Here is a 15,099-nt window from a genome sequence, read left to right as displayed (position 1 = left end):
AATGAAATTAATGTTCCATTAAATATGAAAGTGGGAAGAGGGTTGGTAACGTTTTGGCTACTTATATTATGATCACATTCACTGGAATGGAATCTAGCTTTTATCACTGCAGCTAAATAAACCAGATATGACCTAAGGAAACTCAGTAAATCTAAAAAGCCTTCTTGTTTTGTTACAGGATTTCAGATACAGGATTTAACTAATTTGGTTAGTCTGGGGTATTTTTCTGAGTCTAAAAAAGTTTGTTTCTAAGGTCTGCTAGTTTATTGATAATCTCTGTCAGAATGTAACGCAGCTGCCTCTAACACCTCCAAGAACATTCAGAAAATGCTCTCTGTTCCAGTTAGAAAATGCCATGGGAGTTCCAAAAATAGAAAACATCTACCAGGGTACTTAGCACTAGTTTGACAGAACTTGGCTCAGATCTGGGATGCAAAAGCAAGTCCTCCAACTATGATTCTTTACTGTGCTGAGGTGCCTTCATGTAATTTTTTTTTTAAAGAAAATTTACAAAATAACTTTATAAAAGCTGTGTTCTTTATAAGAACCACTAAATGATCCTCAGACAACAGAATTTGAATTTCTCTATTTAGCAATGAGAAAGTCAAGATCACCTTTTCAAACCTCATGCTCCGCTGAATCATAATAGGGAACACGGAAGGAAAGCACTGTGTCTCCAGGTACTGATTCAGGAGGTAAACCCCAAGGAACACATCTTGCTTGCCAGGAAGGCACACCCCTGGGCAAGAAATCTTCAAAACAAAGAAAAAAATAGAGAACAGGGTTTGCGTTTTGCTTTGTAAAGGGTCTATTTTCCCTAACCTCCCACAAACAATGTCAAATTTCCCCCACCACCTTAACCCTCACCTCTCCCATAGCACCACCCTCCCCTCTCCTCTCCTTGCTCAAACTGGAAATTCCAATTTCCTCCCAAGTCTCCGCCAGGTGTCACAATCGTCCTCTCGCTGGCTCCTCTCCCCGCCCCTCCAGGATGGCAGTGCGGAAGCGGAAGAGGCTGCAGGGCCGGGAAGCTTCTCCTTAGGCCGGCCGGGTCCTGCGGTCCGGGCCGCCCGCCGCGATGCCGAGCCCCCGGAGGAACGCCGAGGGACGCCCGCTGACCGCCTGCGCCCCGAGCAGCAGCGGCAGCCCGGCCCATGGCGGCGGCGGCGGCGGCGGCAGGTTCGAGTTCCAGTCCCTGCTCAGCAGCCGCGCGCCGGGCGCCGACCCCACCTGCGCCCGGCTCCGCGCGTCCGAGAGCCCAGTGCACCGCCGCGGCTCGTTCCCCCTGGCCGGGGCGGGCTCCTCGCCGGCGCTCCCGCCCCCGCTGCCCGAGGAGGACCGCATGGACCTGAACCCGTCCTTCCTGGGCATCGCCCTGCGGTCCCTGCTGGCCATCGACCTGTGGCTGTCTAAGAAGCTGGGGGTGTGTGCGGGGGAGAGCTCATCCTGGGGCAGCGTGCGGCCCCTTATGAAATTGCTGGAGGTCTCGGGACACGGCATCCCCTGGCTGCTGGGCACCCTCTACTGCCTGTCCAGGAGCGACAGCTGCGCCGGGCGAGAGGTGCTGATGAACCTGCTCTTCTCCCTGCTGTTGGACCTGCTGCTGGTGGCCCTGATCAAGGGTCTGGTCCGCAGGCGCCGCCCGGCCCACAACCAGATGGACATGTTTTTCACCCTTTCGGTGGACAAGTACTCCTTCCCTTCGGGCCATGCCACCAGGGCCGCCCTGGTGTCACGGTTCATCCTGAACCACCTAGTGCTGGCCATTCCACTGAGGGTGCTGGTGGTACTGTGGGCCTTCATCTTGGGTCTCTCCAGGGTCATGCTGGGGCGGCACAATGTCACCGACGTGGCTTTTGGCTTTTTTCTGGGCTACATGCAGTACAGCATCGTGGACTATTGCTGGCTTTCACCGCACAATGCTCCAGTCCTCTTTGTACTGTGGAACCAACAATGACACCATCTCATTCGTTATGGCACCAGATCTGAAGGCTTCTACACGTGATGATGCTGACATAAACCAGCAGCCATCCTGCTTGCCCCCCTAAGGATTTCAGGCTTCCTTTTGGGATTTCAGGTGTCCTACAATCTTGATGGGTTGCTAGGCTAGAGCACAGTGCTGACCATTACTGATGACAGCCATATTATAGAAAGCAAAAAAAAAAAAACCCCTCTATTATATACCTATTCAACAACTTTTTATATCTCCAGGACAACTTCAAAGAAACCAAGTTGAGGTGATTATAATATTGCTGCTTTTTAAAAGTTGACATCAGAAAATTTTGTTTTGTGTAATCCTGTAAGTCAGCATATCACTTGTAAACTGAACTTTGAAAAAACAAATCACCTTCATTCTGTAAATATAAAGGCAGATGAGCCACATACTAATCCTAGTTCTTTTCCTGAGGTAGATTTTAAACAGTACTTTAAGAGTCTAAGACATAGGTTTTTCTAATTTATCCTCTGAAGATCTGTTACCACAGTTGGGAAGATTTATTCTTAATCCTAATTTTCTTGGTACACTTTTTTAGTTTTGTCTCTTCCATCTTTGCAGAGCAGGTAGTGAGAAGAGAGATTATAGTACGTATCTTTCTCTCCTTTTCCTCTACCTCCTCAAAAGATCTTTAAAAAGATATTTATTTCCCACTAAAATTGTCTTTCTGCATTCAGAGAACAAGCCAAGAACTTTCCTGAAGAAGAAACACTTAAAGGTGGGCATATCGACAGTGCCCATAGAAAAGGAAAGATGGGACTATGGCCTCATGCTTAATTCTGTTGACAGCAAATAGCATGGCAATGCAGAGGACAGAAAGGCGAAGCTGCTGAGAAGATAAAGGAACTGAGAGTCTCGGGGTAGGCTCACTACATACTTTGTCAGTGGACCAACATGGAAGAAGATGGGCCCTGCTGCCTACCATCTCTACTGAATAAAGAATAATGCTTCTTTAATGAGGTAATAAAGTGGAAAAATAACTTGATTCTTTGCAATGCAAGAGCATAAGCTTTCAAATATATACCACAAGGATGACCCTGTATATTATAGTTTTTCATATGGAATTCCATTTCCCTGTATACAGCACACTTTAGGTTAACAGTATTTAACTTGAAATTCATCAAGTGGAGCCGACTGCTATACCAGGCACAAAGTATAACTCCTAAATTTCCATTTATATTGACCCTCACAATTAAAGCAGTTTATCGATGGTGCCTCCCCAAATCACAAGACCAAAAACCTCCAAATGCAGGGTGGACTCTGCTCATTATTCTTTGACCAGGAAAGATGGAAGAGGGTGTGTGCTTTAAATGCTGCTCTGCCTGAAAACATGAACCTTTAAATTACCTGTGGAACTGGTGTCTTTAGATAATCTTAACAACCAATTATTTTGACATTTATAAATAGAAAGGATTATGGCATTTGATCTGTCATATAGAGATGTACATAGGAATCCGGAGAATGGCTGTGACAGCTAGGCTCTGATTGGGTGGAAGTGTGAACTTTCTGCGTGTGAGAGGAACACTGAAAAAGGAATAGCTTCTTTTCAAAATGAAGCAAAATTATTTGCATTTCCACAACATCCTGAACACAGACTACATCTTCACTTCCTGAATCAGCCAAACTGTGACACTCTAAGTGGTTTCCTTTATTGTTTAGCCTTAGAGGGATCCTTTATTTTAATTGCAGCAATATTCAGGCCAGATATTTGGAAGCAGTTTTTCCTCTTGCAGCATCTACAAGTCTGAATACTGGGAGATCAAAATTAGGCTCACCTCATTTCTGGTTATTTTTCTGGAATTCCCTATCTTGGTTGCTGGGGCCTGAGTTTGCTGGCTTTTAAAGCACAGATCAATTCACCTGATTTTTTTGAAGCATCCTAAGTACCGTAGAGTAAAAAAAACTGATTCCACTGTTAATTAATTGTACACTGAAGAATGCCTTTTAAAAATCAAAATAAAATTAACCAGTAATGTTGAATGAAGTGAGATGAAAACTTGTTTAATTTTTGCCTTAATGAGTAGGAAGACAGATGTATCACTCAACATCTCAAGAATTCCTTCATCTTACTGCACAATTGTGAGAGGTCACAGTTGATATAGCACAATTGATACAATCTGGTCCTATTTGCTGTCAGCAAAATCGGTCAAATCCAGGAAATTTCCATCTTTGTTTCAGAGCTGCATGTAGGATGAAATCACAGCATTTGTCACTTGTATGGAGGCTAACCAGATTTTCCATGGCCGTAACCTGTTGGTGTTCTGCTTATAATCCTGGCCAGTAGAGAAGCTCCTTATAGCTTTCAGGCAAAGCTGTGTGACAGTCTGTCACCAACTACACATGGAAGGGTTGGAAAATGGAAGCTGAAATAAGGAATGACTGACCCCAAACAGGAACAATGGAGTCATTCTGCCACAGCACCTCACTTAAGCAGGATTCAGTGGATAATTATTAAACAGCTGTTGATTGATCCCTTTTGGAATTAGCAAGCCAGAGCCACCTGTAGGGGAAGTAGCTTAGAAAATACTTGATTGGTTTACAGAGGTGGCAAATTATCAGGGAAGTGATCTGGCTTTTTGAAATTAAAATCTTCCCTGGTTATTTAAAGAAGGGGCTTTTTAATCTTCACAAATCTGTATCCCGGAAAAGAAAATAAAATCCTTCTTGGACTTAATGCAAGGTTATTTTAAAAGAACAGAAAAATTCCGGATAAAGCCAAGAAACAGCTAGGCTTGGGGGCGGGACGGGGTGGGGGGCGGGAGGGGTGGGAAGAGGTTGAGTTGAACTAAAGGTTAGAAAGTAAGAAAAGACCAATGTAGAGAGTCTTAGGGACAGAGGTAGGATTAATGATGTGTGTGGGGCGAGGGGGTGGTGAAAACGACCCAGAACCATTTAAGAACCCTGGGGAAAGAGTCTGATTTGGGCCAAAGAGGAGAGGTTCGTCGATCTCTCTTACCGCCCGGATCTGCAGTTCCACCACCACCTCCAAAGGCATAGTTCCCTACGTGGGCGAAAGGACTGAATTTGAAAAGATCCTTTTGCGCTGAGCCTTGGACCGATTTTTCTTAGTTTAACTCAATCCTTGGAGCAAAGGTTCCCAGTAGTTTCCCCAGCTCCCCACCCCCCTGTACCCCCATCAGTTCTCCCACCAGCCCAGGTCCCTCCCACCGGGACGGTCTCATACAGCGCGAGCTGGAGCCAAGGCTTCCAGAAGGCTGAAGCGTCGCGTTGCTATGGACACTCAAACACGCAACCTTCCACCATGGAACACTTGCGAGGCCCCCGGCGCCGCCAGAGTGTGAGCCTCCTGTGCTCCACTTGGAACGACACTGGCTTCCAGACTGTGCGCTAGCGGGAGAGAATGTCCTAGTGTATATGCCCTGGTGGCCGGATTACGAGATGCTAAGAGCCCTAGCTTCCTTTCCACCGCGCTTTCCATCCACTCTCTTTAGGGCCCCAATCACTATGTTAAAATGTTTACAGTGTAAATTCTAAAAGTCGAATGTGATCATAGCTCCGTTACGATTTAAGCCCTGCCCATTTTTAGTATCTATACGACCCCCAAGCCCTGGAAATTCTGTAACAATTACAATTAAAATAGTAGTATGTCCCTAAAGGTACTCTCATGCTTATAAAAGTCATGCTTATGAAATGTTACGTCCTCATGTTTGGTTCGGAAAACATGCCCACTGTCAATAAGAAATGAAACGTGTGCTAATTAAAAATACAAGGACAATTCCCAAAGAGGTTTAAAAGTTACGTATCCTGTTTTAGCCCCAATAGAAATATTTTTCAGTCTCTTTACCGGGGTTTAGTTAACTTAAGGGAAGCACTGAATTACATTATCTCCCAATGGGTAGTTACCATAGTTGCCAAAGCCAGGGTTACACTGTAAAAACCGTCAGAGGTAGCAGGCAGGGCAAGAGTTCTTAACCAGTAGAAGAAATTGCATTTTTTCCCATTCACTGTATTTAATAGACAAAAATGAAGGAATAGAGGAGGGAGTGGCTGCTTCTAGCCAATCAGAAAAATCTGGGAGGGCCAATGCTGTCTCTAAACAAAACAAATTTTATTGGAATCAGTCATTTATTACTAATATTTTGCATTGGAGATTTATGCAGTTGCAGAAATGTGAGTGCAAAAAGATGTCCTGAGACAAGAATTAGGTATTAATTTTGGTAATTGGAGTGCCTTTCCCTGAAAGGGAAAAACTCAGTGTGATGAAGGAAGATGTGTTATGTCCTTATCCAATCCTCGATGATCTGTCTGTCAGCATAGCAAGAGGCACATCAGTGGGTGCTTGGCTCCCTACAGCATCCAGAGCACTGATTTGTCAGATCACACAACTTGCTGGCACCCTTACTAATGCATTTATATACAGGGACAGGACCTGCCTTGACCTTACACGTACGTCATCAACACCAATGCTAAGACATCAAGGATAGTGACAACCAAAACACAAATAAATAAGTGGACAGACATAATGGAAGGAAGGAATCAATCTTTATTGAGAACCTACAAAATGGTAGGGATATTGCATATGCTAATTAACTTCATCCCCACAGTAACTCTTTCAGGGAGATATTATTATTCTTATTTACAGGTGAAGAATCTGAAGCCAGACAGTCTTTTGTCCAATGCCACACATCTAAAGGGAAGGAGCCAAACTTGAATCCAGGTGTGCCCTACCATGTCTCTGCCATTGCAACACAGACAACCTATTGATTCCGAGACACAGTGTCCCATTCTATGCTCTTCCCAGCCTTAACTGGACTCTCCTTGCTTAACTGAACTCTCCTTGATATAACTGGAATCTCCTTGCTTGGCTCCTAGGGCACAGCCCTTTTCTGGTTTCCCTTCAACTCTCTGGCCATTCTTCCTCTAACTCTATTCATCCTCCTCTCCCTGGCTAAGCAGTGTTTCTAGTTCTTTCTTTTCCTCCCTCTATATCCTTTACCTAGTGTGTCATCCAATGTAGGTATGGATTAGCAAATGTATACAGATTTACATATCCCACCCAAGCCTCTCTTATACTTTCCCAGACAAGGTAGAATCTCACTACTATTTATTTACACACACACACACACAAACACATACATATATATCCTCTTTTTGGCAACTGTGACAATAGCAGTCACATTTACATTTGCTCCTGTGATTGTTGATTACTATTTGTCTCTATAAACTGTAAGCTCTGCATGGCTAAGAGTTTGTATCCTAAATACCTAGCAGAGTAGATGCTCAATAATTATCCTGAATAGATGTTAATTTCAGAGATGGTCAAGCCAGGCTATAGGGTTTAATGTATGTACATGGGTAAGGGGAGGTCCCACCACTACAGTGCAAACTAAATACGCAAAATGAGAAAGGACCAGGCAGAGCTACTTCTGCTAGTCTGGCATGGGGGTATTAACTGAGTTGATAGGAAATATTTACACTCTGTTAATTTCCCCCACCCCAGTCACCTGAGGCACTCAGCTGCCAGGGAGATGCGGAAGTTGCTACATATACAATGCCTCTGGCCCTTCTTGCAAAGATTGAGGCTGCCACCTCCACTGGAGGCCAAGCAAAGCCATTGGACTGTCACCTCTTACAGAGACTGGCTTTATTACCTGTGTAGGTACCTGTGTAGGTGGCAGAAAACAAATCTCATTAAACAACTCTTATTCCCAGAGTATTTCTGCAGTGCCGGCTGATCAGCAGTGACAACAGCATTGCAGAAATGACACATCAGTAATGCATCCTGCTCACATCCTGGCCACTGCCAAGAAAATGGTACATGTCCCAGATGGGGATTTTCCGAAGAGTTAATTATAATGAGCAAAGAACAAAATATTACAGATAATTATAGCTGAGATTTTCCTTTTATCTAAAAAAATGTAGGACACTAAATTGTAAACATTTCTTTTCAAATAACATTGGAAGGAGTATTCATATGAGGGGAGGACAATATATTAAAAAAAAAGGAATCACTAATGGCAGGGATGTGGGAAAATACATTCATACATTGTTGGTAGGAGTGTAAATACATAAAGTGTATGAATTTTCTATGGCTACTATAACAAATTACCACAAACTTAATGGCTTAAAACAAGACAAATGTATAATTTTTGATTTTGTGAATCAGAAATCCAACAGAGATCTTTAAAAGCAAAATGTGAGGGCTGCATTCCTTGTCTTTTCCATCTCCTTGCTTTTCCAGCTTCTAGGGGGCTGCCTTCATTCCTTGACTCATAGCTCCCTTCCTTCATCTTCAAAGCCAGCAACATTGAACCAACTCCTTTTCATGCTACCATCTCTCTGGTTCTTTTAAGGACCTTTGTAACCATATAGAGTCCACCAGATAATCCAGGATAATTTCCCTATTTTAAGGTCAGCTGATTAGAAACCTTAATTCCATCTTCAAGTTAATTTCTCTTTGCCATGAAAGGTAACATGTTCCCAGGTTCCAGGTCTTAGGGCATGGATATCTTTGGGGGCCATTATTCTGTCTACCACATATAACCTCTCTGGAGAGCAATTTGTTAATCTCTATCAAAATTTTTCATTTGACTCAGGAATTCCACTGCTAGGAATAGGTATATATGGGTATACTTTCACAAGTACACAAAAACATATGCTGCAGCAATATTTGTAGTTTAAAAAAATACTGGAAACCATCCAAATGTTCATTAAGTATGATCAGATTAAATCAATTATAGTTAAGCCTCAAGATGGAATAGTATGCAGCATGGGAAAAGAATAAAGCAGAGCTCTAAGTCCCAGCAGTAAAAACTCTCTAAAATATAGAGCTAAGAAAAAAAAAGCATGGGACAAAAATGTGTAAACTGTGCTGCCATTTGCAAGAGACAGAGAATATGATATGGACATACATGCTTAGAATATTTCTGAAAGAAAAAACTAGAAACTGCTAATGCTGGATGCCTCTGGGGAAAGGACCTAGAGTAGAGACATAGAGAGAAAACTTACTTTTCATTGAATAGCCTTAGATACTTTTTAAATATTTTTGCAAAATATTTGCATTATTTGGTCTAAAAAGGAAAACAAATTAAAACAAGTAGAAAATATAAAATAATAGAAAGGATAAATCTGGGAGGATAGGGAGGACCAGGAACTGGCTTCTTCAGCATTGGGGCTCCAGCCTGTATACTGCATACTGTGAGAATATCCACGCAAGTGTGTCTGCTACTTTTGCTTCCAGTGCAGGGTGTTTTATCCTGTGACCCCTGGATGTGTCAGGGATGCTAAAGGCCCTGAAATGATAGGAAACCTTTCATGCATGTGCATATGTGCATTCTTCTGGGAAGAGAGCCTGTAGTTTTCATTGGAGTCTGGAAGGGGTAGAGTTAGTCAAATCAGGTTTTGGAACCACTGTCCTGCAATCAGTTCCCTGCTATAGCAAAAAGAAGGGCCACCCACGTTATCCGACAATGAGGCAGATAAGGAAAGAGGGGCTCTTCTCTCCATCACATTCATGCCCACTTATTAGAGCCAGTTGTCTCTCCAACGGCAGCTGGATACAATAATAAGTGAGAAAGATCTTCAAAGTCCTGTTCTAGGCCATTATTTTATGTCTGGACTCAGACTCATTTGTTAGGCCCTACAATCTTTTGTGCCAGTGAATTATTCATTAGCAAATGTGAATAACACCAGCAAACTGAGTTTCCAAAGCGAGTTGTTCATTAGGATTTGGGAGAAATGCCTGGGGGCGGGGGAATCTCAAGTACCTGAAACACTCAGGATTATTTCAGCCCTAAAGCAATGGCAGATTACTGATTTGTTTTTTTAAGTGTAGACCCAGCCTCAAGACTCAGGAACTAATTGTGCTTTATGTTTGGCCTTCTTCAAAGTCTTTCTCTGAAATGTTCTTTAACAGTATAGTTTCCTTAGAGTCTGATATATGGAGGAGAAAAGTTTACCTTTCTGACTTTTACTATAAATGTATAAAAGAGCTCAATGAGCTATTCTGGGCTCTTTCCTTGGTTCTCAAAAACTGCATAAAGATTAAGTTTATATTTTTTTAAAATCTTAATGTTAAAATCATACCCTTTGGGGGAACTTCATATTAGAGGGATCAGGGTGTCACCATATGAACCCACTGATCACTCTTAACAACACTAAAGGTGACATCACATGTCTTCTTCCTATGTGATTCATAGGAAGCACCTATGAAGCACTTTTGCCAAGAAAGTTGAAGTTGAATCTGAGCCACTAGAGCTGCACGATCTAGTAAGGTAGCCACATATGGCTATTTAAATTTAAATTAACTAAAACTAAACAAAATTTAAAATTCAGTTCCTCACTCACACTAGTCACCTGTAAAGTGCTCAAAAGCCACAATGGCTAGTGGCTACTGTACTGGATAGTGCAAGTAGAATACTTCCATCATCACAGAAACATCTATTGAACAGTGTTGTTCTAGAGCTAACCTCACTTCATAGAGGATGGAGAAACATGTTAATGACACCACAAGACAGCAAACAGACATATCTAGAATGTGAAACATTCTATAGGACAACTAACTCAGCCTGCAACAAGTCAAACCCTGCAAATTAAAAAAAAAAAAAAAAGGAAGGGGGGGAGGAGAAATGTTCTAGATTAAAAGATACAAGCCCTGACAACCAAATATAATATGTGGACTTTGTTCGAACCCTGATTCAGACAAACCAACTTAAACAGAATATTTAACACTCTCGGGGAAATTTGATTATGGTTTGGGTATTAGATAATACCAAGCAATTAATTAATTAATCAAAATTAATTAATTTTGATAGGTATGATAATGTCCCTGTGTTTATGGAAGACAAATATCAACATTGTTTAGAGATGCATATTGAAGTATGTAGCAGAAATGATCTAATGCTTAAGATTTTGTTTCCAAATACTCCAGCAAATTAATAAAAGAAATAGATAAAGGAAATGTAGCAAAATCTTGATAATTGTTGATCTGGGTGATGGACATATGGAGTTTACTATAATAATATACTTTTGTGTATTTAAAAATATTTATAATAAAAATTTTAAAATCTTTAACACATACTTAAATAAGAAAAGTAATCATATCCTTACGTAAACCTCATTCTGTCTTAAGATAGCCCATCAAGAGGATTCTTGGTGGCATCACTATGAATTCCTTTGACAGAAGTCTTACATACATTCGGGACTTCCCTGGTGGTGCAGTGGTTAAGAATCCACCTGCCAATGCAGGGGACATGGGGTCAATCCCTGGTCCTGGAAGATCCCACAGGCCACGGGGCAACTAAGCCCGTGCGCCACAACTACTGAGCCTGCGCTCTAGAGCCCGCAAGCCACAACTACTGAAGCCAGTGTGCCATGCTCCACAACAAGAGAAGCCACCGCAATGAGAAGCCCGCGCACTGCAACGAATAGTAGACCCTGCTCGCTGCAACTAGAGAAAGCCCGCGCACAGCAACAAAGACCCAACGCAGCCAAAAAAAAAAAAAAAAAAAGTCTTACGTACGTTTAAAGAAAAAATATGGTGGATCTATTCAACTCAAATTCAGATAACATAAGAATATTATTGTGAAAAAAAAAAAAAAGAATATTATTGTGGTGTGTAATACTTTACAAGTAATTCAAAAAAGCAGCAGTGTATTAGAAGAACTATGGTCTCTGCATTAATATCCAAAACAGGAGCTGGCAATTTGCTTATTTCTTTAAGCATACCTACTTCTTGAGAATTTTCCCCAAGTATCAGGAATGCTTCCAGGGAAGGAATTAACTTGCAATTGAACAGCTTTTAACAATCTTGAAGTCATTTGGGATCTGGACCCACACATGAAATCTATTTCACAAACTTTATTAGAGTTCATGAGTCAAACTCATGTTGCTCTTTGGCTTCTGCTTTGACTGACTGGCATTTGTAGGCTCAATACTTACTTAATGATACCACACAAAACCTTCCACAAGGACTGCCCTTGGGCATTCTGGGCTATGTACATAGTGCATATCCTTCCATTTTAAAGTAATTTATCTTCAGGAAAAATTGATTTGCTCCTTTGCATTTCAGCTGGCTAGTTCTATGTCCATGGGAGTAGTAGGCTAACTACGACCCAAAGCAATTTCCAAGGAATTATATTATCCGATATAAGAAAGCAGAAAAGAGTATGATTTAGTTCCAAGACTTGTAAAAAGTGTCCACTGTACTTGGGCACAGGATTCAGGCCCCAAAGTCAGCCATGGGTAAGATAAGGCTACTTCTGATGTTATTATATCCACCCTTTCTTCTCCTACCAAAATATAACTCTTCCCATTCCCGTTTTACCCTCTTCTGTCTGTGTGTAATCCTACACCTTTCCTTTTCTCCTTGTTTCCATTCATTTGTTCCTTATTCATCGATTCAGCACATATTATTGAGTACCTACTATGTGCTAGGTACCATTCTGGACCATGGAGGCACAAGAGTGAACAAGAAACAATCTATGTCCTTGTGGACCTTACATTCTAGTGGAGTAAGAAATAAAATAAATATGTGAACATAGATCATAACAGTATGATAAATGCTAGGGAGGAAATATCCAGGGGGGTGAGATAGAAAGTTACAGGTTAGAGGGAAGAAGAACCTAATTTAGACCCAGTGGACAGGTCAGCCTCTTTAAGGGTGTGACAGTTGATCTAAGATCTAAAAAGAAAAGCATGACCACTAACAAGACTTTTAAAGAACAAAGGGAAAAGATACCCAGGCAAAAGGAGCAACAAATGTAAAGGGCCATGAGTCAGGAAAAAAATTGATATGTTTGAGGAACTGAAAGGAGGCCAATGAGCATACTAAGAGAAAACTGGGCAGGGGGTAGAGGAAGTTAAGAAATGACACTCAGGAGTTAGGCTGGCACTAGATGGCACAGGAACTTAAACAGTTATGGAAGACAATGTGATTGCCTCCCTAAGAGCCATAAGCTCTTCTTCCTTGCCAATGGAATCCCGGTTTTGTGCGGGTGGCAATGCATTTAGGTCCAGGGAATGAATCAATTTATTTAAGCCAGTTCTGGCCAATAATATATAAGGGGAAGTCACTGGAAGTTTCTGAGAAATGTTCTTCAAGTAGTAAAAAGCCACAAGTGAATAAAGCTGTTTTTGTCTCCTCTCCCTTCCCGCTTTAGCTGCTGTCATGTTTTCTCCTATGGCTTTCACTCTTAAACTCAAAAGGTTCAGGCACAGTGCTCCTCAACTTTTATTTGTAATTAGTTACTAAGGTATAACATACAGTCACTGGAAAATACTGGAACAGCATAAAACAGTAAAACTAAGAGTAGAAAGTAAAGATGCTCAGTGACTTCCTTGGCAGTCCGGTGGTTATGACTCCCCACTTCCAATGCAAGGGGCATGTGTTCGATCCCTGGTCTGGGAACTAAGATCCCACATGCTGTGGGGTACGGCGAAAAAATTTTTAAAAAAAAGAAAGGAAAGATGCTCAGAAACTTTCCTCCCCAGCCTTACCCGCCAGGAGTAATCATTAATAATTCTTGTTTACTTTCCAGGAATCTTCTATCACATGTATACACACACACACACACACACACACACACAGAATTGTTTTTACACAAATTGGATTACTGTCTCTCGATAGATACGTATAGCTATATAAATATACATATAAGAAAGTAAGTTGCCTTTTTTTACTCACATTTTGGAGATATTTCTATATCAGCACAGTTATATATACTTTCTGCTTTTTGTTCCTTGCCACAAAAAAAAAGAAAAAAGAAAAAAGCTGCAATAAACACCTTTGTGGATAAATCACTAGTTATTGGTGCAAAAATAACTGTTGCATAATTTCCTGGTAGTTAAATTGCCGAATCAAAGCACTTAAACCTCTGATACTGTCAGGTTACCCCTCCCGAAAGGTTACACAAATGACATTCTAACAGCATTTCCTCACACCTTGCCTACACTCGGTATCGACAAACTTCAAAAGACTGAAAAAAATGGCGTCTCGTTATTTTTATTTGTGTCTCTAATTATGAGTAGGGCAGCAATGCCTGATTGTTAAACGTGCATGTTTTGAAGTCATACGCCCTGGGCTGATCCTACCTCTTCCCCTTAAAATGTGTGACCTTAGGCATGCTGGGGTCTATCTCTTCTTCTCAAAAAAGGGGATAATGAGAGCACAAATCTTTACGATTAAACGAGATACGTAGAAATACAAGGAAGCCCTTCCTACACATCCACTATTAGTGGTACTGTATTTTATTTATTTATTTTTTTACAATTTTTGAATTTTATTTATTTTACACAGCAGGTTCTTATTAGTCATCCATTTTATACACATCAGTGTATACATGTCAATCCCAATCGCCCAATTCATCACACCACCACCACCACCCCCCACCACTTTCCCCCCTTGGTGTCCATACATTTGTTCTCTACATCTGTGTCTCAATTTCTGCCCTGCAAACCGGTTGATCTGTACCATTGTTCTAGGTTCCACATATATGCATTAATATACGATATTTGTTTTTCTCTTTCTGACTTACTTCACTCTGTATGACAGTCTCTAGATCCATCCACGTCTCAACAAATGACCCAATTTCGTTCCTTTTTATGGCTGAGTAATATTTCATTGTATATATGGTACTGTATTTTTTAAAGCCCTGCTCCTTCCAGTACTTTATCTTTGGCATACTCCTCTTCCCAGCCAAGTTTCGCAGAATCCTCGTTGCTTGTAACTCAGAACGAGAGGAAAGTTGGCTCTGTTTTTAAAATTTCTCTCCACTTCAACTGCCTCCACCCTCACCCCCGCTTCAGAAACTGGTTTACATATCAGTAACGAGTACAGGAATGAGTTGCAGTTTTTAAACAATACTCAAAGTGTAGGACAACACTTGGTCCGTACACCTCCCGGCCCCTACGACCCACCGTTTACTGCGTAGGAAACTCCAGACAACAAGCATTTAATACTACATGACCCTCAGCGCCGTTGAGGGTAAACTGGCAACACTGAAAGGCTTCAGTAAAAGAAGTTTCAAACAAGAAACCATTCCAGACCCACCCCCTCCTCCCAGGCCCCGGAACGCACCTCCCGCGGCCACGCCTTCCAATCCGGAAGTGACGTACCAAGTAGAGTACGTCTTTTTCCGCCGTCCGCC

At 41.7% G+C, this 15,099-nt stretch overlaps 2 protein-coding genes across 10 annotated transcripts in view; one reads left to right on the top strand and one right to left on the bottom strand.

Annotated features, from left to right (window-relative positions):
• The window catches only part of SPATA6L (spermatogenesis associated 6 like), a 60,883-nt gene extending 45,831 nt beyond the window's left edge, over positions 1 to 15,052 (bottom strand). For 4 of the 9 annotated variants that reach the window (XM_007182212.2, XM_007182213.2, XM_007182216.2 and 1 more), the window contains exons 1-4: positions 15,030 to 15,052; positions 13,638 to 13,692; positions 4,950 to 4,994; positions 615 to 752 (exon numbers count right to left, since the gene is read on the bottom strand). In XM_007182212.2, coding sequence (XP_007182274.2) covers positions 615 to 752; positions 4,950 to 4,988 — 177 coding nt within the window. In that variant the 5' untranslated portion in view covers positions 4,989 to 4,994; positions 13,638 to 13,692; positions 15,030 to 15,052. Of the gene's footprint in view, positions 1 to 614; positions 753 to 867; positions 918 to 4,949; positions 4,995 to 13,637; positions 13,695 to 15,029 lie in introns of those variants that run through there. The other 5 variants (XM_007182217.2, XM_057548942.1, XM_007182215.2 and 2 more) reach the window with 4 other exon arrangements.
• PLPP6 (phospholipid phosphatase 6) lies at positions 980 to 4,580 on the top strand. Its single transcript, XM_007182299.2, has one exon. The coding sequence runs from the start codon at positions 1,079 to 1,081 to the stop codon at positions 1,955 to 1,957; it is 879 nt and encodes a 292-aa protein (XP_007182361.2). The 5' UTR covers positions 980 to 1,078; the 3' UTR covers positions 1,958 to 4,580.
• Positions 15,053 to 15,099: the final 47 nt, after the last annotated feature.

The sequence above is a fragment of the Balaenoptera acutorostrata genome, chromosome 6 (genome assembly GCF_949987535.1).
Source record: "Balaenoptera acutorostrata chromosome 6, mBalAcu1.1, whole genome shotgun sequence".
Taxonomy (NCBI): domain Eukaryota; kingdom Metazoa; phylum Chordata; class Mammalia; order Artiodactyla; family Balaenopteridae; genus Balaenoptera; species Balaenoptera acutorostrata.
Note: the sequence above shows the minus strand (reverse complement) of the source record. Positions and strands in the feature narration are given on the sequence as shown.

What these genes read in the sequence shown, in the direction of transcription:
- PLPP6 (XM_007182299.2), top strand. Translation starts at nt 1,079, where the DNA reads ATGCCGAGCCCCCGGAGGAACGCCGAGGGACGCCCGCTGACCGCCTGC.